The 23041-nt window shown below is 38.6% G+C and overlaps 1 protein-coding gene across 5 annotated transcripts in view; it reads left to right on the forward strand.

Annotated features, from left to right (window-relative positions):
* CADPS2 (calcium dependent secretion activator 2) overlaps nt 1-23041 on the forward strand; it is a 397782-nt gene that overhangs the window by 326418 nt on the left and 48323 nt on the right. For 2 of the 5 annotated variants that reach the window (XM_077773245.1, XM_077773243.1), the window contains 5 exons: nt 7341-7482; nt 12404-12559; nt 13956-14103; nt 14826-14840; nt 20671-20745. In XM_077773245.1, coding sequence (XP_077629371.1) covers nt 7341-7482; nt 12404-12559; nt 13956-14103; nt 14826-14840; nt 20671-20745 — 536 coding nt within the window. Of the gene's footprint in view, nt 1-7340; nt 7483-7607; nt 7728-12403; nt 12560-13955; nt 14104-14825; nt 14841-20670; nt 20746-23041 lie in introns of all 5 variants that reach the window. The other 3 variants (XM_077773242.1, XM_077773244.1, XM_077773241.1) reach the window with 2 other exon arrangements.

The raw sequence follows: 23041 nt of genomic DNA on the forward strand, positions 1-23041 counted from the left end.
CAGTCCTGGCCCTTGAAAAGTATATCTTCTAGTAGAGCATATGGATATATATCCCCTACCGACTCTAATGCAATAGATTGTAGAAATAGAACTCAATTATGTGTACAATATTGTGGCATCTTTAATTATAGTTTTCAACTTGGATTTGTTGGATTTGGGGTTGTTGTCCAAAATATAGGAAACATTATAACACCAGTGCCGCCGCTCCTTAGGTAGGTTAGGTAGATACATAGGTAGGTAGGTAGGTAGATAATTTTTAACAAGTGCACCAAGGGGAAAGGAAGAATTGGATGTGGTTTTAGGAGGTTGTTATGCTAGTAATTGTACAAATTCACTATTACCAAACTATATAGATTTATTTATTAACTTTTAATTAAAAGGAAAATAAAACCCAATGGATTTCCTATTCTACTTAAACTTTGAATGGACGCTCTCAGAGATTCCTTTATGAGTGGATTTTTGGTGGTATTTATTCAGTAAACACACATTTATGTAGTGCCTATTTAATGTGCCAGATTCGTGGCTGGGTGCTATTCCTAGATCTCAAGGGATTTTTTTTTTGTTTCGCTGTGTGTATTTTCTTCCGTGTACATCATTCTGACCTAGCCTGCAGTCTTCCTGACTTTCCTCCTGATGCCCTTGTTCAGATTTCAGCGATCCTCATTGTATACATTTGTCAACTAGTTTTATATCTTAGTCTGCTGGGGTTTCATTGTGCAGGATCCATATGGTTTGTAGTCTCTTGAATAAGTGTCGTTGTATGGCAAAGTCTTGTTTTTATTGTGGTCAGTGCTGTTGATTTTGCTGGTCATGAATTACTAGTTTCCTTCTCAAATGGCTATTTAAAATTAACGTTGACTAATTGGAAGAGGTGGTATAATATAAAATTGGATTATATGGGCTCAGGAGTCAACAGCATATTTTTACCCCAAAAAGAATACAGGAACTCTTTTATCTGCTTATTCTTCATTTATTCAGTGATGGTTATCTCAGTAATTGTTATTAATTGGAGCACAGTTTATATACTTAGTTGAAATCTTACTATTAAAAGCCTATGACAAGGACTTTTGTAAATGCACGACTCTTTTTGGTATGTAAATAATCAACACTAATTTATTAATTGTTGGGATGCTCAAAATAATTGGGCACATCTGCATCCCTAGTTTACCTTTTATTTAAGCCTTTTGCTTCCTTTCTGCCATTTCTAATTGTACTGTTCAGCTAGATGTCATTGATGCTTCATTATTTTCTGACAAGGTGATATTTGGAAACATGGAATCTTTGAGGGGAAAAAGATTATTTAACAAAGTAGATACTGGTCCTCCACTTAGATTCTTGTAACCACTGTTTTAGATTCCTTCCAACCCGTCCTTTCTACTTCCACACCTCGGATATCATGTCAGGAGCATTCTTGGAGGAGGCCCCATTGGGGGGTTGCCTCTTGGAATGAGCTGTTAGAACGGGGGCCTTGCACAGGCTTCATTTGGACAGGTGGCAGCCCCACATCACAGCCTGGCCTTACTAAACCATATGGAGAAGATGGAAGCACTCACTCTGACGCCTGGGGCTACATATTAAGAGGGCTTTTGACGGTGTCTGATAGGAGTGGAATGCAAACTGGCATATGGACAACTGAGAAAAAGAGCATACATTTACATATGCAAGTACAGCGTCCTGTGTTTCTGTCATCTTGCCTTTTGACACTGAGCTTTCTCTTTTCTGTCTTGCGCCTTCTGCATTTTTTCTGTATTTCTCTTCGTCTCTCCTCCTCTTCTCTCCCTTCCTCCCTCTCTGTATCCCTCCCTTCTCATCTCCCCCCCCCCCCCCCCCCCCCCCCCCCCCCCCNATAAAGGAACCCCCTGCTTCAACATGGGCAGACTTTGGGCCAGAATTAAGCATTTGTGACAGGTGCTGGGAAATATAGAAAACCTCCATTTTCTCCTTGTCTTCAGGATGCGTTAGTTTGCTATCAAGAGTCATGACTGAAGAGAAAAAAAGTATTCCTTTTGCCACATTCATTAAAATAAGAGACATAAAATAGCCACATTCATATCCAATAGAATTTTTAGCTGTCTGGTCTCGGACGTGTGGACTATCGTGTGTTTAAATACAACATTCAGGGACCCGTGGGTGGCTCAGTTAGTTTAGCTTCTGACTTCAGCTCAGGTCATGATCTGACAGTTCGTGAATTTGAGCCCCACGTCGGGCTCTGCTCTGGCAGCACAGAGCCTGCTTTGGATCCTCTGTTTTACTCTCTCTGTCTTTGCACCTCCCCTGTGCTCTCACTCTCTCTCAAAAATAAACAAACATTAAAAAAATAGGATATCCATGCCAATATAATTTAATGCCATATATTCTATATAAAACATGATGAGATATACAGGCATCAGTAAGTTCTTAGACAGTTTTCTGAATAATAATGTAGTCATCTTAATGTTGTATCCAACTAGTTACTCACTCAACCAACATTTAAACACTTGCTCAGAGCCAGGCACTTTGCTAGATACTGAGAATACAGACATGATCCCTGCCTTAAGGAACTTGCACCTCTGTTGGGAGATTAGAAATGGCAGTAGGTACAGAAGTATGATACGGACCACCATGGAAACCTGTACAAGGTAGAGAGTAAATGGGCAAAACCAGTAACTGGGCAAGGAAACGGCAGAACAAAGCATTTCTAGAAAGGTTTGGAGGAGTTAAGTATCGACTTGAACTGTACCACGCAAATCATTATGGCTGGACCACAGGAAATATGAGGGTCAGGCAGCAGAGATGAGCCAGAGGGGTCATTTTAAGATACATCATGGATGGCCTTCATACCATGCAAAGGCTTTTCAAGTTTGTTGTGATGATCCGCTAAAGGTTTACAGTCTTTAGGAAGGACATTACTAGTTTTTTATATTTGCAAGCCCCTCTGTTTGAGATTTTAAGAAGATACACTGACAGAGGGAAAATTAGGATCCTGAAGACCAGTAAAGTGATTATTGCACTAGACAAGGCAGCAGACAAGAAGACGGGAGGTGGGGCAACAGCAGTGACAATAAAGAGAGGAAGGGATGTGTTAAGATGGATATTAAGGATACAAAATATATAGGTCTTGATTACTATTTGGATGTAAGAAGTAAAGGCCAAGACTGTAGTACAATCACCAGCTTCAGATATAGTGACCTGGTGGACAGTCTGCTTACACTCCATGGTGGGAATATGAGAGAAGCACGCTTATTTCACAAGTTAATGAATTCAGTGCTTAGCAAGTGTATTAAAAAAAGAGAGCTCTTGCTAGAAATACATTTCAGTCAACTGATACTTAATCTTAGAATCATTATAACATTTAATAACAACATTGAGTATTGGTTCTCCTCTGTGCTTCTTCATTTTAACAAACTAACCATGACTTAATAGCACACACCTAATATCTAAATGTATAATAAAGTAGCATCTGGATTGATGAGGTAGAGTACTCTCATTTGTAGATGTACTAATTTCTGAGGTGCGTGTGTGTTTTGGACTTGGACTAGTTAAAAATAATGATAGTGATTAACAACACCTATCAAGATGTAGAGCCTATGGCTCTTTGCGTTATTTTTAAACCTTTTTATTTATTTTTGAGAGACAGAGAGAGAGCACGAGCAGAAGACGAGCAGAGAGAGAGGGAGACACACAATCCGAAGCAGGCTCCAGGCTCTGAACTGTCAGCGCAGAGCCTGACGTGGGGCTCAAACCCATCAACTGTGAGATCAAGACCTGAGCCAAAGTCAGATGCTTAACTGACTAAGCCACACAGGAGCGCCTGTGTTTCTTTATTAGTAGCCCATATAAATTAAAGGTTACGCACTATAGTCTAGCTACATTGCAATGTAAAGTTGTCCAGCTTTCGATGTGTATTATAAGCACATTGAATATTTTCAGTGTTGATTCATTTTTCACTGCAATGAATATTCATAGTTTTGCTCAGTCTCTTGACTTATTCATAGTGTAACTGAGTTTTTCAAAATTCTAATTCTAAAAAACATAATTCATCTAAGATGTGGAGTAATGTGTTTGTCATTTGCAAGATTTTCCTACCTAAAATAATCTCTACATGTCTAGGTATTAAAAGATGCTGATATACTGCTGGTAGGTTGGATGAATGTATGAATGGATGGATAGGCAGATAACAGTTTGTGGTAATGTAAATTGAGGGGTGGCAGTATTATACTGTATGGAGGTTAAGGGCTCTTGTTCTATTGTCTAATGACTAGATGACTGTGCCACATGTCCCCAAATCCTCTGTGCCTCAATTTCCTTATTGATAAGCTGAAAAAAATAATAGTGCTTCTCTCATAGAGTTTTTGTAATGATTAAATGAGAGGATGCATACAAAAGACTTAGCAGCGTGCTTGACACTCCAAAAATGCTGGCGAGGAGGAGGAAGAAAAAGGAGAGTTGTTAAGTGGAGATCCAATAAATTCAGATATGGGTGTATGTTTTAATTTGCTTACAATGACTTATATGGTTTGAGTGAGAATAGTTCATCCTTAATGTTCAACATCCTTTTTTAGGTGACATTTGGCAAAAGGATCTGAATTGTATGATCTATAGTACCTTGAGCTCTTTGATTGAATCTCTAGGAATAAATAAAGCTCCTTTCAGTGTTCTAATGAAAACATCATTAAGATAATATTAGTCTCCTAAATAAGACATTTAACTTTAAATATGATTATCATTCCCACTTTAATAGGAAACCTTTTTGCATATAGATAAGCCAGGACAAAACGACTTAACCACAAAAAATACTAAACCAAATTAACTAGAATAGAAAAAAAAAAAACAGTGTTGTATTTTCTTCTGCACTTAGAATTTTTTCCTACCCCACTTTCACGTGTCTGTAGTTTTCCAGCCTCTGACAAATTTCAGAATCCATTATAGCAGCATTCCTGCCACTGTGGAAAGCATCCCGTACTTTGCCCAAGTTTGAAAACACTGTTTAGCTTTTGGGGTGATTTTGCCCCAAGGAAGATGATGTGGGAAATCGGCATATTTCGCTGAGTATTTTACAAGACATTACTATGAAAGCTGCTACTTATTAGATTTCGTGTACAGGCACATCCATCTATTCAGATCCGTAAAAGGGAATGGGAGCCCTGAAAACCCTTTCCCCATCTGTCACCTCTGCTGCTCTAATCCCAGTCCCCAGTCATCATCGCTGCCATCCTTTACCTGGTCTGTTGCAGCAAAGCACTGCGCACTAGCCACCTTCTGTGCTTCACCCTTAGTCACCTCCTCCATTTTCCACACCGCAGCTGGGAGATTCTATGGTGTCACTGTTCTGCTTAATAATAATAAAAATAATGAGGGGCACCCGGGTGGCTCAGTCAGTTAAGTGTCCGACTTCCGCTCACGTCACGATCTCGCAGTTCGTGAGTTTGAACCCCGCATCGGGCTCTGTGCTGACAGCTCAGAGCCTGGAGCTGCTTCAGATTCTGTGTCTCCCTCTCTCGCTCTCTGCCCCTCCCCCGCTGACGCTCTGTCTCTCTCAAAAGTAAGAACGTGAAAAAAATAATAATGATGCTTCCCTGTGGATCCATGTCCTACCGTCTAGACATCATCTTGGACTATTCTCCCCCTACTCCTGCCACACTGGCTTTCTCATCCTTCTAGAAATGCACCCTCTTATTCCTTGCCTAGAACTTTCATACTAGCTCCTCCCTCTACCTGGAGACCTTCCCTCCAAATCTTCTGTGAATGGCACCCTGTCATTCAGGCTCAATTCAAAGACTATCTCTTCAGAAATACCTTTCCCAACCACGGTGTATATTTTGAAATGAATATATTTTCACTTTGAGAGCCAAAAAAAAAAAAAAAAATCACAACTGGGTTTAAGATATGTTCACTTGAGAAACAAATATATACCATCATCTAAAAAAATTCAAATTATTTGTCGAATATTACTTAATATTCCTTAGTATTTTCGCATAGATTCTCTCTGCTTTCATGATGCAGCTTAGACACATACTGGCTGCCTTAGTCCATGCAGGCTGTTATAACAGAGTACCAGATATTGGGTGGCTTATAAACAACAGAAATGTATTTCTCACAGTTTTGGGGGCTAGGAAGTCCAATATTAGAGTGCCTGCAGGTTCAGCGTCTGGTGAGAACTTGCTTCCTAGATGGCCGTCTTCGAGCTATGTCCTCACATGCCAAAACAGTCTAAGGATTTCTCTGGGATCTCTTTTATGAGGGTACTAATCATGTTCATGAGGACTCTGCCCTCATGACGGAATCAGCCCCTCAAGGCTCCACCTCCTAATACGATCACATTGAAGTTAGGATTTCAACCTATGGATTTGTCAGGGCAATGGATGGGTGGGACACAAGCAGTGTATAGAGACCACTGAACGTCTTCTAATGAAATTATGTCCTGTGCATAGAAAGCATCCACNCGCCCCTCAAGGCTCCACCTCCTAATACGATCACATTGGAAGTTAGGATTTCAACCTATGGATTTGTCAGGGCAGTGGATGGGTGGGACACAAGCAGTGTATAGAGACCACTGAACGTCTTCTAATGAAATTATGTCCTGTGCATAGAAAGCATCCACCTTCTGGTATAGGGAGGTGCGCCTTACCTTCTACCTACCTACCAAACACTCCTGTCTCAGTAGCACAAATCCTAAACTTCTACAAATGCTTTTAGGTAGGGTAAAAAAAAAAAAAAAAAAAAAAAAAAAAAAACAGTAGCTTTCATTAAAGACAAATGGACACCTGAAAAATGCATGGGATGTGCTGTTTTCAAAGACACATGTGGGAAATTGGATGACTAACAAGAAAATCCACAAATAACTGAAAAGTTCATGAATCAGATTAGACATTCCCAAGGCCACCATTACTGTCCTGGTGAATTAAATAAGTGTATCTCTTAGAAGTAATCAAGCTTAGCTCTTAGAGTTACGTAGGTTTAACTCTTTGTGATACACAGTCTATCACAGGGATTGTAACTCTCTTTATTGCTATATTTACATGTGTCAAGACCTTCAGGGTATCCAACGGCTCCCTTGAATCTCTACCAAGTCGTCATATGCCTCATGTGTTAAACTTCTTAGAAGTAAAAACATACCACCTGCCAGGAACATTTTATAGAGATATAATCTATTTGCGGTTTTGACAGCCATATATGGGAGGTTAATTATACTTCTTGATTAGCTTTCATGATATATTCAATATGAGGAGCAAGATCCATTATCATCTATATTTTATCAGTTCTTCTGTGTCAGACTCTTTCAGGAAACATTTTTTCACCCCTATTCCCCAAGTGCCTGATATGATCCCTCTGACAAACATATTTCTGCTTGACTATTTCAGTGCTTTTATGTAATGGAAAATTTCACAAACACTTGCAAGAAATCTTTGTGCCCTTGGTTGTCCGCTACGTCGATCTCATGGAGTCCTCCATCGCCCAGTCAATTCACAGAGGTTTTGAGCAAGAGACATGGCAGCCTGTCAAGTAGGTATCTTGCCTAGTATCCTTCGAACATCTGTCTCTTCAATCCTGACCTTATGACTTTACACACGGCCATCTGTAGTTATTGCTTATGGTGGTCCCTTCCCACGTTGTTTGTTTCTTTACAGGAATATCGCCAACAGTCTTCCCAATGTAGCTCTTCCAAAAGTTCCAAGTCTGCCTCTTAATCTTCCACAGATTCCTAGCTTTTCTACTCCTTCGTGGATGGCTTCTTTATATGAGTCCACGTGTGTATTCCTCACTTATTTCCTGGTGGTGTGTTAGCTAGTGCATGGCCTGGGCTGTGTTCTGCGCACATGTGTTTAGATTGCATGGCGTTTATCATCGTTGGTTGAGGGACACTGTGTTTTGGTTTTGTTTGAGTGTTTTAAGCTATTAAGCTAAGCTTAGCATATCGATGATAAATGATACAGATGGTTTTTTTGTTTTTTTTGTTTTTGTAACACTCACTGGTTTGATGTAGCCCGTATGTAATCTGTTGGTCTGAGGTCATTTTGTGACCCAGGTTGTAGACGCTAGCCCAAAGGATAGAGTTCAGGCAATCAGTGTGGTGCCAGTATGTCTAGGAACCTTAGGTGGCTCCAGCTTTGTTACTACCCACACAGGTTCTCTTGCACATGTAGAAAACCATTATCAGAACAGTTTCAAGAATATAATCCTTTCCTCTTTTGTCTTAGTCTCACTTTTAAAGAAATAATATTGCAAGCTGCAGAGAAGTGAGTGTCCTTTATTTCCTAATACGAGCAGTTTCTTCTTTCGTCTGTTCATGTATCAGTTGATGTCCCCTGTTATTTTTAAAATAATCTTTGTATCATTAAAAACTGTATTAACTCAACCTTAAGATAAACCTACCTATTGCAGAGTCACAAACTAAAAGTCATTAAAACGAAAAGTACACAGGCTTTGAATTGAGCAGCCCTGAATTTAGACCCTAGCTTATTATTCATTAAGTTCTTTCGTAGCCTCAGTTTCCTCAGTTCTGAAATGGTTATGGTACCTAATTGAAAGACATTTTTGTGAGAAGAAAAAAAGGAAAAAACTGTGAAAAGTGACTGGCACATCCTAGGCTCGCAATCAATAATCAGTCCTATTCTACATTATGATTTTTATTGTAAGTATTACTGTCATCAATCGTCATTATTCATAACTGTATAGTTTTCAAAAATATGAGCCTCATAGCAATCAGATGAACTCAATAATAGTCCATGTTTTGCCCAAGATCTTCTATGAAGTTAGCTAGAAAGAATATTAGAGGAAGAAAAATAGCTGCCATTTAATGAGCATTTATTATGTCCCAGGTAGAGCACCAAATTTTTTATCTCACGTAAGCCTTATAATAACCCTGTGAGGTAAATGTCACTGTCCCTATTTTACAGTTAAGGAAACAAAGTCCTAAAGAAGGTAAGAAACAGAACTTGCCCAAGGTCTCACAGTAAGTGAGAGATAGAATCGAGTTTCGAACTCAGGTCTGCCTGACTGCAAAGCGCTCACTCCTCTCATTCACGTATGAGGCTTCCTGAGAGTATATTAGCTAAGAACTGGTCCAACATCCTGTGTGCCAGTCCTCCCACCGCTGTTAAACCTGCTCCCAGTCAAGGCTGCATACAGTCAAGAAAAGAGAGACCAAGAAAGAGAAGAATAACTTGCCAGACAGCTCAGCAATACTTCTCCAAGTTAAACATCATCACTATGCCCCACGCTTATTATTAGGATATTACATGACATGTGAATCTTTTTCTTTCAGGCAAATGCTTTGGGCCGTTACTGTGTAGAGTGGTGTCTGTGTGTGCTTGGCAATGATCTAGGAAGTATGATGAATCTTTCTGCATTTATGGTTTTTGTGCTTCTTTGTACTGTTGTGTAATTTCACTTCTCCTCTTCCTCATTCCTCATCTGTTTACCACCCTTGATTTTAACCAAGAACACCATTGTGGGCATTACCTTGTGAAATTTAGATTTTTTTTTTTTTGTCATTATTATTTTATTAGCTTTGAGATTTCTCTGAAACCTGACTCTCCTTATTGGGAGCCCCTTTGTAAAATGACCTGCATCTCAGGACATGAATCAGGACAAACCGTGGCTTTGTAAATACAGTGCTCATACTTTAATCATTCTGGGTAAATAAAAAAATATGTTTTACACATTAGTCACCATTATATTTTCCTGCTAGGATTATCAACATTAGGCCCTTGAGCAAGGCACTCAGAATTACTTATTTATGTTATGATGTTGTCACAACTAGTTTTTTTATTTTTTGATTTGCCGGGTGGGGGAGGGGATTATTAACGATTTTATTTTTATTTTTTTAAGTAATCTCTACTCCCAATGTGGGACTTGAACCCACAGCCCTGAGATCAAGAGTGGCATGCTCCACTGACTGAGACAGCCAGGTGCCCAGTTATTAAAATTTTTGTTACAAAGCATTAAATACCCCCAAATAATTCCATTACATATATGTCAAGAATTAAAAGTACAATACAACTATGGCTTGTACATCCTCATCTACTAATGTATGTATGTATCACCTGGGGTGTTCTTTTTTTAGCTCTAAAAGTAGATGCCAATTAGATAAGTTTCCTACTGGTGGTTTTAGGAAATTTTCTCAGAATCCTTTATTCACATTTGAATTCTTTAATCTGTTAATAATACTTTCGGAATAGGTCACTGATTAGAAATAATTTTAAAATGAAAAAGTTCTGAGTAAATTGCAGGTTATATATTTCAGCTCAATGGAAAACCAATTTACATTTTTTATCTAATTATAACAAATACTTGTTACCATAATTACATTCCTACTAAGTACATTTATTATTCTAGAGTCTTACCATAGCATCAAAGAACAGAACATCTATCCATACTCTCCGTAACACTTTGTTATAATGTTATGAGAAAGTCCATTTTCAATAGAATTCCACCTTCACTATTTCAGATTTTGTTTTAATGATGGCTTTTATTGTTTTGTTATGTTGGTAAGTATACATTCATGTTTCAAATAGCTACTTACATTTCTCCAAAGTAAAAAATGATTAGTAGTAGATTTGCTTCTTTAACCAATTATATTCAATTATTTTTAAAATCTAGATCCTCTAAGCTACTGCACTGTATACTATGGATATATAAGAGGATTTTGCCTGGTCATTTTTTCCTCTTATGTTTATTATAAACACAGCAAAAGGGAGAACTAAGTATGGTGTTTCTTCTAACATTTTTCACATCAACATCAGCATGGTGTTGTCTGGTTCTTCTGATGAATGGTATTTTGGGGGCACTGATTTTTAAGGTGTTAAGAGATATTGAGTAAAGAGCTGTGGCTGGCGTTTTGTGTTTTGCTGAAAATCGCCCTTTGAGAATTTAACCTTGAGCACATGTTGGTTAGGCAAGGAGACGACGAGGAATCACAGGCAAATTGGGAGAAGGAACACAAGCAGGCTGGTAATGCAGGGAAGGTGCCGAGGTGGAGGGAGTGGAGGCAAATAAGTTTTTAATTAGCCAGAGAAGGTGATTTTTTAAGCCAACTAATTAAGATATATTTAGCTAGAGAAAGTGGATATTTAAAAGAATTTTATTTTTATAGGGGCACCTGGGTGGCTAAGTCGGTTAAGTGTCCGACTTCGGCTCAGATTATGATCTCGAGGTCTGTGAGTTCAAGCCCTGTGTCCAGCTCTGTGCTGACAGCTCGGAGCCTGGAGCCTGCTTCGGATTCTGTCTCCCTCTCTCTCTGCCCCTGACCCACTCGCACTCTCTCTCTCTTTCAAAAACAAACATTTTTTTACAAATTAAAAGAATTTTATTTTCATAAACATTTTCTACTGTGTTCTTGTGATAAATTATTTTATTTCTCCGATTTTCTTTTGCACACTCAAAATAGAACTTTTAGGTTAATATATGTGAAATGGTTACGGGAAAGCTGAGGCAAAGTGAATCATTCAGGAGCTTTTTTTCTCCTTTTATTCTTAAGTTTCAATGTGTTTTAATACAGAAGTAGTTTACTTTCAAAGCATCTGTTTCCTTCTTAGGCTATACTTGCATAAAGGAAAGGAGTACTATCATCCTCTGCCCAAATGTTATATGTACTTTGTTACAAACTACCTTCACACATGGGATGAAGTTCTAGTCCTCCGCAGTAATTTTACCACAGCAGTGAACGCAGAGCAGAGCTAGGCTCCACGGTTAGATAGATAGATGGAACCATCTGAAATACAGGATTTGGATCCCACTTCAGAGCACCCTGAATGTCATTTCTCTGTGAGACCGTATATATACCTTGTACTGTTAGGTTTAATTATGAGCTAGAAAAGTCAAAAAGCATTTCACTGTGGGCATGAGATTGGCTTCCCTTCCCAGCCTGATATTCCACTGGAAGTACCTGTTTCACCTCTACCTGTAATTGAGAACTTTAAGGATGCTGTCCACTACATCCCTGTCTGTAGACACACAGAAGCCATGATGATGACGAGGACACGTACATATGCCTGAGTAGAAGAGTAAAGCTTCCAGTTACCGTCATATGGGTTTTCTTAAGTAAAACATACTTTCCTGAATTTCTAGGAGGAAACATTTATGAATTTTATCTTTATTTTAAAGATTGGTAAAAAGCATTTAAAATGTTCATCCATGTACAATTTGATTTCTTATCCATGCTACCCCTTTCTATGAAACTTCACTACTATATTCATTTCTATTTCTTTTCGGGTTTTTTGCCTCGCCTTATTAAGAAGAAGTAAAAAGGAAGAGATTTAGAAGGTTGAATAAAGAAGATATCCATGATTAAGGATTTTAGTGCCTTTTTTTTTTTTTTTTACTAATAGCTATTGATGCAGAAAAGCAAAAAGCAATGCATTGTTGATCCTCATAGCTAACCGTGGCCATTCATGATGCTCTTCATTTCTCCTTTTTCTTCTAGCAATGGCTCAGCAACATCAGAAGACCTTTTTTGGAAACTGGATGCACTGCAAATGTTTGTCTTTGATCTACACTGGCCAGAACAAGAATTTGCCCACCACTTAGAGCAAAGACTTAAACTAATGGCCAGTGATATGATAGAGGCCTGTGTCAAAAGGTAGACCCGTGTTTTCTAGTTGCTGCTTAGTATGTCAGCAGCCAAAGTGGCACTTTTCACCAAGCACCTGTTACATAATTGTCACAGGAAGGTTCCGATATGGACTACGGTTACAAAAGTTAATGGACATGAGGTTCTCAGACCAAAATTCTGGGGACTCCCGTAACTGACAAAATTGGCCTGAAACTTTTTGTTTAGGCCTCCTTACCATTGCCCTCATCAGTGGCATCCATACTATATTAATCATTTCTGTTGTGCTTATTGTTGTCTCCCTGGGAATACTGTGCTTTAAATTCCCAAGGCAGTACTTCCGGAGACATACGGAAAAGGCCTGCTAAGTACTTTATGCGTTATGCACTATGTCTGTACGCTATGAAATGGCATGGCAAACTCAAATTTTGCCCGGGCCCATTGATTCTTCTGTCTTCTGGTAGTCTCTGTCCACATCAAATGAGTTCCAAGTGTCCATTTATATTCTCCAGAACTTAACCAGAAATAAGTTATAAGGCTTTGGATTCTTCCAGGTGTGCTTTCATTTTTTTTTTCCTCTTTTTTACATTTCCTACAAAATCAGCGTCATATCTCTAATTAGCAAAGCGTTGTTCTTCCCATTGCCCTTGTTCATGACAGCACAAGGACAGTGTGGGCAGCATATTGGAGTAAACACTGGTTGGAGAAATTGAACAATCCTGAATTCTTCAAAGTAAGAGCAACCCTGCCTTTAGAATAAGGTTCAGGGGCTTTCTAAGGCAAGGCCATAAATTCGATTATTTAATGTTTAAAAAATCATGTTTGTCATATGTGATTCTCAGGCCTCAAATCTATGAAGGTTCTCTGGATACTTTAGCAAAAAAAAAAATTCCAAATAGCCTGTTCCACAGTTTCTTTCAAACAACTATTTACAACTTTGGGTATTTGAAAGAAAGCCTAAGTGATAACAAAAGATTTCTGCATTCTCCATTGTACATTAATTATGGTGTTTTAGAGTTTTCCAGACTTGTACTCTTTTTGATTTGGTAAACCCTCACGCCGAGGATTTGTTCTACTTTAATCCAGAGAAGGAAGTGACTTTTATACTCGAAAATTAATCCAGACGGTTAAGTAAAACTAAGAGGTCTTTCCATTAAGAGTTATACAAGAAATGTAGCAAATAGCTTCATTGAGGTAGAGATACTCTCTGCATGGCTGCAAAGGCTCTGTATGATATAAAAATATCTCCGTGATCTCTCCTGTGAGACACCTGCAAAAGAAGAGCATCCCATCCCCTAGCTCCCGAGTAGTGCGATACTCCGTATTTGCATGTTTTAAATTAGCATCTTGTGTGGATTTCACTTTTACTGAACACGTGAGACATATTTCCAAATTACTTACTATGAATTCATGTTTTAATGACTAGAACCAGAGCTGCATTTGAACTCAAGCTGCAAAAGGCAAGCAAAACAACTGACTTGCGCATCCCAGCTTCTGTGTGTACAATGTTTAATGTATTAGTCGATGCCAGAAAGCAAAGTGCCAAACTTTGTGCCCTGGATGGAGGACAAGAGGTAAGCGAACCGTGTGACATGTGGATATGCAGCATGGGATACTGGAGGCTCTTACCAGAAGTTTCTGGCTTGTTTAGATTCAGAGACAAAGTTCTCCAATAGAAGTGTTTGATCTTTTCTTTACTATAATAATGGAAGGCCCTTTATTCTTTGTTCATGTCAGTTTCTTCTTTTTTATATGAAGACTTCCTAAGATTTTACAAGTGGCTGTTGAATTTCAGATATACCTTTTAACAGCTTAGGTGTTGTATATTTACATAAAGCTTGCTTTTCACAAGCAAATAAAGCTAGAAAGCTACCTGCTTTGTTTATACAAATCTAGAGTATCCTGAGTTTGCATTCAAAAAACAAGGCACAGAAATAGCATACGAAATAATTTATTTATGCAAAAGTTTCCTTATTTCTTTTCAAAGATCGAGTAGAAATGTACTTTAAAAATTAGGCTTCTTTTTTTTCCCTTTGGTTTTAATAAATATCCCATTGTTTCACTTCGATTCATGTTTTGTTGGGTTCTGTGTTCAAAAACACAACTTATTTACCCCATGATTTATTTTTGTTGAGAGTGGCGATTAGATGAAAATGGATCTATTTTTCTTAGATTATCTGTTTAAGTTGACATTTTGTTGCCTCTTTTCTCATTGTAATTACTTTTCATCATTTTTTACTCTTCCCCTATGTTCTCCTTCATCATCTTTTTTTTTCCCCTCCATGGCATGATCCAGTTTGGTAGTCAATGGGTAAGTCTCATTTTTTTGTTGTTGTTAAAGCGCACTTTTATTTGATTATTATTTTTGTAAATGTACCTTTTTTAATTTTCATCTTTTCACGTTAAAATAATATAATTAATTCCATTTTCATGTTTATGGTTTTTGTATATGTGTATAACTAACAGCTTACCATGACTTAGCAATACTCAGAGACACATTAAAGCACATGTAAATACTTAAACCTTAAATAATGTCTAGGGAAATGTTTCTTCCCTGTTCGGCTGCAGAATCTACAAACTGCTCTAAGATTTTTAAGGATAAAATTAGTTAACACGAAATGAATTCACCTTCCTTTAAACAAAACTCTAAATAAATTCAGAAGCAGAGCGATTACAAATATTTTAAAGGTGCATATATCTGTAGTATATACTTCCACTAATACCAGAAAAATTTGGAGTTCGGGGCTTTGGCTGACATACAGTATATGTCAGAGCACCTCTAAATTTGAGGACGAGGAGGCCATTCCTAAGGTCACGTCATGCAGAAGAACCCAACTGTGGATTTCAATAAGGTACATGCCCACCAGTGATACCGTCTTTCCATGGCCTACTAAGTAACCATCCTCAGAGGCAGGTAGGAGGCCGGCCTGTGTCAGGAGCCTTTCAGCTCCTCCCCCCTTACACAAGGTTGTCTTGAGTTACCACCCAGAACCTCAGAGGAACATGACTGGAAAGCCTCTATGCATATAAAATTGACTAGGTATTATATAAATATATGTAAAATATATGTTACATATTATAGATATGTTTTGATAAGCCAGAATGTTTTTGTGCTCTGTGGGTATGTTAAATCTTACAAGTCTTAAAGTCACCACCTGGGAGTCAAAGTCAGGATGAGTCTACTAGGCTAATGATTCTCATCCAAGCAGGACTTTACGCAGCCCTGAAAGAGGATAAGAAGGCCCACTGTTTGTGAATTTCATACTTATTTAACCGAGGCATAGACATTAGCTGTTGGGCCATACTTTATGTGCATGCACACATATTTCATTCTTTGAGCAATTCAAGGGGAAAAATACATTTCTAATACACAGCATACAACCTTACAGCTGTATTAGGCAACTGATATGTGTTCTAGAATGTTCACATAATTAGCATTCTCTGAGCACCTACAACATGATTTATTATCTCTAATTATCTGAATAAGGAAGCAGCTGGCTTGGATAACAATGGCTCATCATACCTTTTCACATTTTCTAGTAATCAGATGTAAACCTTTGATGGTCTACTCAGAAGTAGTGTCTGAAAAAAAAAAAAAAAAAAAGAAGTAGTGTCTGAAGTCTTCATAAGCCCATCCATTTCTCATCCGGTTCCTAGAATCTTCTTGCCTCCCATTAATATTGGATTTACCCATTTGTCTTTATTATAGCATACATGGCAGTGCCTGATGCATAATAGGCACTTAGCAATATTTGTTGGATGAACAGACTGGTAGGTTGTCACTACTTTAAAAATCTTCCCCTGTAAGAAACAATTTCATCTCGTACTTAAAAAGAAAAACAGGCACACAGTTGCATTGTCAAATGATGTTTTATATTAACAGGTAGATGGTTTTGAAGAGTAATCTGCTACTGTTCATTATATCTGCACCTGTACCTTCTCACCAGAGACAATTAGTTCCCCACAACTTTCACACAATTTATATAGTTCCAAATGTGCAGGTGTAAAATCCATTAGCAACTATCAAAAGTGGTAAACAAGAATTTCAGTGCAGAAGGAGGATTTTATCCTTTGCTTTTAATCACTAATACATAGACTCACACAGTTGCACAGGCTTTCCCTCTCTGGGCTTGAGATAAGTTTTGGAATTGTTGCAAATTAGCAAATACATTACCTGCATAGGTGAGCCAGTGGCCCCCATTCTGTGGCAAGCAACAAATTAAAAATTCAATTACTGCACAATTTGGGACCTTGTGAATTATATACTTACACGTAGGTAAACCTAGTAGAGATATGTTTCTCAATTTTAGGGAATTACCTCTCCGAAGTCTCCAGTAAATTTGTTTTATGTCACTGGCTGAGATAAAAGCCTTCCCAGCTCCTTTCCAACAAGGCAGCCCCTTCTGTGCTCCTAAGTTTTGATTCTGTTTTCTCACGCGGCACATGATGATGCAAACATGCTCAACTGCAGCCCAGAATGGTGTTTAATGGAGTCATTAGTGAGCGAATGATCTGCTCACGTGACAGCTGTGTGTAATGAGTCAGCAGTCTGAGGCCAGTTCCTCAGGGACCGTTGTTGAGATCACAAAACCACCAGTGTTTAGAAGTCTTTATTCTCCATAAACTGCCTGGATCTTAGTTCTCACTGCCTCTGTGTCCATCCGGATGGCCCATCCATTGAGAATGAAAGCACATTAATGGAGGCTACTTGTGAATGATTTGTTTTCAACTACAGTAAAATGTTTCCATTTCCAGAACTAACAATCCAATACCTTTCAAATTCTTCCCAAGAGAAGGACAAGATCTTTTAAGAATGCTGGATTGTACTGGCATTTGATGAGTCTTTATTTCTTGTGTGTTTATCTCAACAGTCAGGTGAAATGATGCTATTTACCTAAGTGTAGGGGGACCAGGATTTTAGACCTGTGCCTGATCTCTGAATTCCCTGGGCTCTGTGAAGTAAGAATTCTTTAAAGGTTAATTGTAATCTAAAGTCAGAGTCATCTGCTGGAGAAGCAGAACACACTTTACTTTTCAAGGCAAAATGTAGGGAGAATTATTCTAAGAAAGCTGTAATTTGACAAAACCCTGGTATGTAGGATTAGCGATCCAACTTGAAATATTCTGAGAGAAATTTTATAGATTTTTATTGTTGCAGGCAAAATCTCTGCAGATTTTTATCAGAAATTCGATCCGTTGGGGTGCCTGGGTGGCTCAGGTCATGATTTCGACAGAGTCAAAATTTCAACTCAGGTCATGATCTCACACTTCATGGGATTGAGTCCCGTATAAGGGCTCTGCACTGGGATTCTCTCTCCCTTCCTCTGCACCCCTCCCCAAGTTGTGTATGCCCCTGTGTGTGTGTGTGTGCGCGTACATATGTACACGCATCCTCACTCTCGCTCTCTCTCTCTCAAAATAAATAAACTTAAAAAAAATTTTTTTAATTCAGTCTGTTAATGTAAATGAACTATCTACCAGTTTTAAGTTAGGTAATGTAAATGTCTATGCAAATAAATTCTGTTCTTATCTGTGATCTCTCTTGGTGTGCTTATGTTTGTCTTTGGAAGCTGTCTGGATTCCCTGATGAATAACTCTTGATTTTAAGATGTGCCCAAAACAATCCAATCTAAAAGTTTAACATGTAGAAACTCTACAGTTTTATATCCAACAGCCTTCTGATGATATCTGATTACTTTTGAGTTTAAAAAAAAAAAAAGAAATATATGGGGCACCTGGGTGGCTCAGTCTGTTAAGCATCCAACTCTTGATTTCAGCTCAGGTCATGATCTCCCAGTCCTGGGATTGAGCCTCGCATTGGGCTCTACACTGACAACACACAGCCTGCTTGGGATTCTCTCTCTCCCTCTATCTCTGCCCTTCCTCTGCTCATACTTTCTCCCTCTCTCTCAAAAGAAATGTTCAAAATATATTTTTTAATTTTTTTAAGGTTTGTTTTTAAGAGACAGAGTATGAGTTGGGGAGGGGGAAGGGGAGAGGAAGACACAGAATCTAAAGCAGGCTCCAGGCTCTAAGCTGTCAGCACAGACTCCAACATGGGGCTTGAACCCACAGACCACGAGATCATGACCTGAGCTGAGGTCGGATCCTTAACCAATTGAGCCACCCAGGTGCCCCAAAAAAATTTTTTGGCTGGCACAGTTGGTAGAGCATGCAGCTCTTAATCTTAGTGTTGTAAGTTCGAGCCCCACATTGGCTATAGAGGTTACTTAAAAATTAAGTCTTTTTTTAAAAAATGAAATATGTAACAAACATAAATAAATCAAGTATATATTTAACAATTTGGAACCGCTCAGAGATCTGGGCACCTTGATCCCTATATATTCTGTAGCACTTTCCAGGGAAGAGGAAGGTGAGAAGCTTGAAGCCCATCTCCTGTATTCCTTTCGTACCCTGCCCCAAAGAGGAACCTCAGTCTGGTATTTCACTTCCTCCTGCTGCACAGATACAAATTTGGAGAGAGAAGGATATGAAACGAGAGTAGCAGAGAGGGAGAGCCAGGGCAGGGCTCATTTGCATAAGCTCCTCACCCCAGGTCAGCCGTCCAGCTTCATCAGGAGCTGGGGACCCTTTTTGTACCTGTGTCTTAGCTACAAGCCAGATTCTTGAAGCTCTTCCTCTTCTACTTTGTTTTTCTTTATTTTCTCCCCTTTCCTTTTCCTTCTCTTCAAGATATTCTAAAAGTAAAAGAATCAACATCACTATAATAGAAATCTACCCTCTGTGTTTCCAGTTGCCTATGGGGAGCACAAGTTGGGAATCTGTAAGGCTTTCAGTAAGACTGACACATAATATTTCCCTGCACTAGGTGAAATACATGTCTGGAAAGTTCCATATTCATATGTGTGTGGTTAATTTTAGACCACTTGTCAACACACACACACACACACAAACGCGCGCGCGCAGAAAAGAAAATTCGCATGCTCCAAAATTCTGCTTCCTTTATTATTTATGCTGGTAGATAACCACTTGTAACTGTCAGAGCCTCTGGGGGAAAATCATTCCTGTGTATTCCAAAGCAGACCTAAGTCGGTGTTTTGTTATGTGTGGAAACTTTGAGACATGTTTTCAGAAGAAAAAAATAGCTTTCAAAAACTTACATCTTAGGAAACCATTCAGCCAGCAGCTGTTAAGTTGGTCTAATGTTTATACTGACCTGAGTACTTTTACTCTATGCATTATGTTAGCTGTTCCAAGAAGCCTTGAACCATCAAGATAGGGTTAGTCTTTACAAGTCACATTTTCTGTGAAGTGGCTATTGGGGACAATCGGCTGTCAGATAAATGCTTCTAAAGGAAGAATTAGTGTTTAAATGAATGTGCCTTCACATGCTGCAGAAGCCGAAGCGCCTGCTAATTTAAGAATGCAACTCTCTAGTATTCTCTAAAGAAAGCAAAAAAGAAAAAAAAAAGAGGCTTTCAGGTTTATTTTAAATACATCTTTTTTATATTTACTTGAAGGCGTCTTTCTCATGAGGAAGCAGCGATAAAACTATGGGGAGTGAGTGCTGTTTCATTATACCTTTTATGGCCTATTAATTTGTTACCATCTATTCACCTTTGTTGATGAAATTTTAATTTTGCCCTTGCTTGAGCATATTGTAAGGATTGTATAAACTGCTACTCCCTGCGCTGACAAAAACGGCCCTTTTAGAGGGAACAATTGGGAGCTCATTTTATTTCTAGAGCACATTTAAAATAACTTATGAATGAGAGTTGTGAGACACAAAATGCTGTATTAATTAAATCTTTTTCTAGTCTTTTTGCTTGTCCAGCTAAACCACCCCTTTAGAAAAATACACGGCCACCTTCATTATGGAGAAGAAGACAAAAAGTACCCTTCACATTCCTCTGCCTGAATAAGAATAAGAACTCAATTCATCTCTATAATAACCCCATTAGCTGCTTAACTCAACAGTGCACATGGGAAAATTTTCAAACCACAATGTAAAAAGTGTTGATTGGGTGGATCATTTTCAAGGTTTTGTTCCTCTCGTGTTGCAAATGATCATTTTAAGTAAATCCGATATGTCCTAACCAGTCGCTTTAAAGCATTTCTGACTTAATGACAAAAGTTTTGTGTCCACATCAACTAACGCATCTTTGTCTTTTAACATCTAGCAACAATACCATTCGAAAATAGATGATTTGATTGACAACAACGTAAAAGAAATCATTTCACTGCTAGTTTCAAAGGTAATGTATTCCTTATTCACCTTTTTAAATCAAGCTCAAAGATATATTCTGCTGAGAAGTTTTAGAAATGTCTGTATTGTTTCAAATACCTAAGTGAGAAATCATAGTTTTAAAACAAGATGTAAGAACAGATCAGATTTTAAGAAGGGTTCTGAACAAAACATGAACACTGTATGTCAACAACTGTTGATGTTTTTGTTTATAATTCATTTTGCCTTTTCTTGCAATTGTCGTCCTTTTAAAAATAACCCTGTCTTCCAGTAAGACCTTATTATTTCACATTCATGTTCTCTTACTATGTGTCTTGTCTGTTTGGATGATTTGAGTCGTCACCAGTCCTTGAATGTAGCCTGTTTGTTGTGGTGCCAGTGCTGAGGCTCTAGAGCTGGTCACAGGCAGACGGAGGAGGCTGGCCGCCTGGAGGCTGATGTTCTCCACTCCCAAGAAGGCTCCCACAATTTCCAATGTGATGCTCCAAATATCTTTGGGAAGGCTCTGGCCTTTAATTGTAGAAGTCAAGATGAAGTGTAAATGAGTATTCCTTTGAATGATTAGATGAATTGAAATCCCACTGAGGTGTAACAGACTTCCATCCATGGGTGACGTTTGAGATCTGGGTCTGAAAGACACAGAAGAGGGAACCCAAGAGGGTGAGGAGTCCGAATGGACATGGTCCAGGGGCACATTCCCATGAGCAGATATAGCCCTTGCTCTTGCAAGACTCGATCAAAGAACCTCAAATCAGACTTCATAAAACATTCAGTTGGAAGAATGTACAAGAAGCAAAGGAAAAAAACACCCCCAATTTAATTAACCAAGGGCATGTTGTTTAGAAAATAGAGTGACGCCCAATAAGCATTAAAATTGTTAAACCTCACTGATAATTTAAAGAATGAAGAAAAACTTGGGGCGCCTGGGTGACTCCGTCAGTTAAGCATGTGACTCTTGACTTTGGCTCAGGTCATGATCTCACTGTTTGTGAGTTCGAGCTCTGCATTCGGCTCTGCACTGTTAGTGGGATTCTGTCTCCTTCTCTCTCTGCCCCTCCCTCACTTGCTCTAAATAAATAAACAAATAATTTAATAGGGGTGCCTGGGTGGCTCAGTCAGTTAAGCGTCCGACTTGGGCTCAGGTCATGATCTCACAGTTCGTGGGTTCGAGCCCTGTGTCAGGCTGTGTGCTGACAGTTAGCTCAGAGCATGGAGCCTCTTTCAGATTCTGTGTCTCCCTCTCTCTCTGTGCCTCCCCTGTTCGCGCTCTGCTCTGAAAAATAAATAAACATTAAAAAATATTTTTAAATAAAAACAAACTTAAAAGAGTGAAGAAAAACTATGATTAATATACTATTTTTTCTAACTCATTTTTAAGCCAACACTTGGTTTTAGAAAAAGGTGAGATGGGACACTCCTTTTTCCTGTCAATGGGAGTATAAATTGTTGCAACTTTTGTAGAGGTGGTTTGGGACATATGGAATGCTTTCATACCCTTCACCTAATAATTAATTTTGCATTTTTTTCTGCTAAGGGAGATGCACAAAATGTATATACATTGATATGGTCACATTACATTTAATAAAAAATTGGAGACGACTTTAACCTCTAACATGAAGGGAAGGTAAATTATGGTACATCTATATTAAGAAACTATGCTTTCAGAGACTATTAATGATACAAGAAAGATCTCATAATATAGTATTAAGCAAAAATGAAAGCCTGATATTTTAGAAATGTAAAGTATGATATGAATTTGCATCATGTAGAGAAAAGACAGGATAAACACCAAGATATTGACAGAGCTTCTCTGGATGGTGAGATTATACTTGATATGGGGAGAGGAGTCTTCTTCAGGTTTTGGGGTTGGTTGTTTTTTATTGTTTTGTTTCTGCTTTTTCCAAATTATTTGATAGCAAGTCTTTTTTTTAAATTTTTTAAACATTTATTCATTTTTGAGAGACAGAGTTGGGGAGGGGCAGAGAGAGAGAAGGAGACAAAGAATCAAGCAGGCTCCAGGCTCTGAGCTGTCAGCACAAAGCCTGACTTGGGGCTCGAACTTATGAACTGTGAGATCATGACCTGAGCCAAAGTCGGACGTTCAACCAACTAAGCCACCCAGGTGCCCCACGGTAGCAAGTCTTAAGATAGAAAATAGCCACAAAGATGATTTTAGAAGAGCACTGCTCCTCCAGTTTCTTCTTGGGCTCCTGACTTCTACGGCAAGAATTCCCTACACCTCCATGTACAACACGCACTCCCCAACAATAGGAAAGGGCAAAGGTTAACAGGGAAGCCATCCAGCA

This window comes from Crocuta crocuta, unplaced genomic scaffold (assembly GCF_008692635.1).
Source record: "Crocuta crocuta isolate KB4526 unplaced genomic scaffold, BGI_CrCroc_1.0 scaffold16, whole genome shotgun sequence".
Classification (NCBI taxonomy): domain Eukaryota; kingdom Metazoa; phylum Chordata; class Mammalia; order Carnivora; family Hyaenidae; genus Crocuta; species Crocuta crocuta.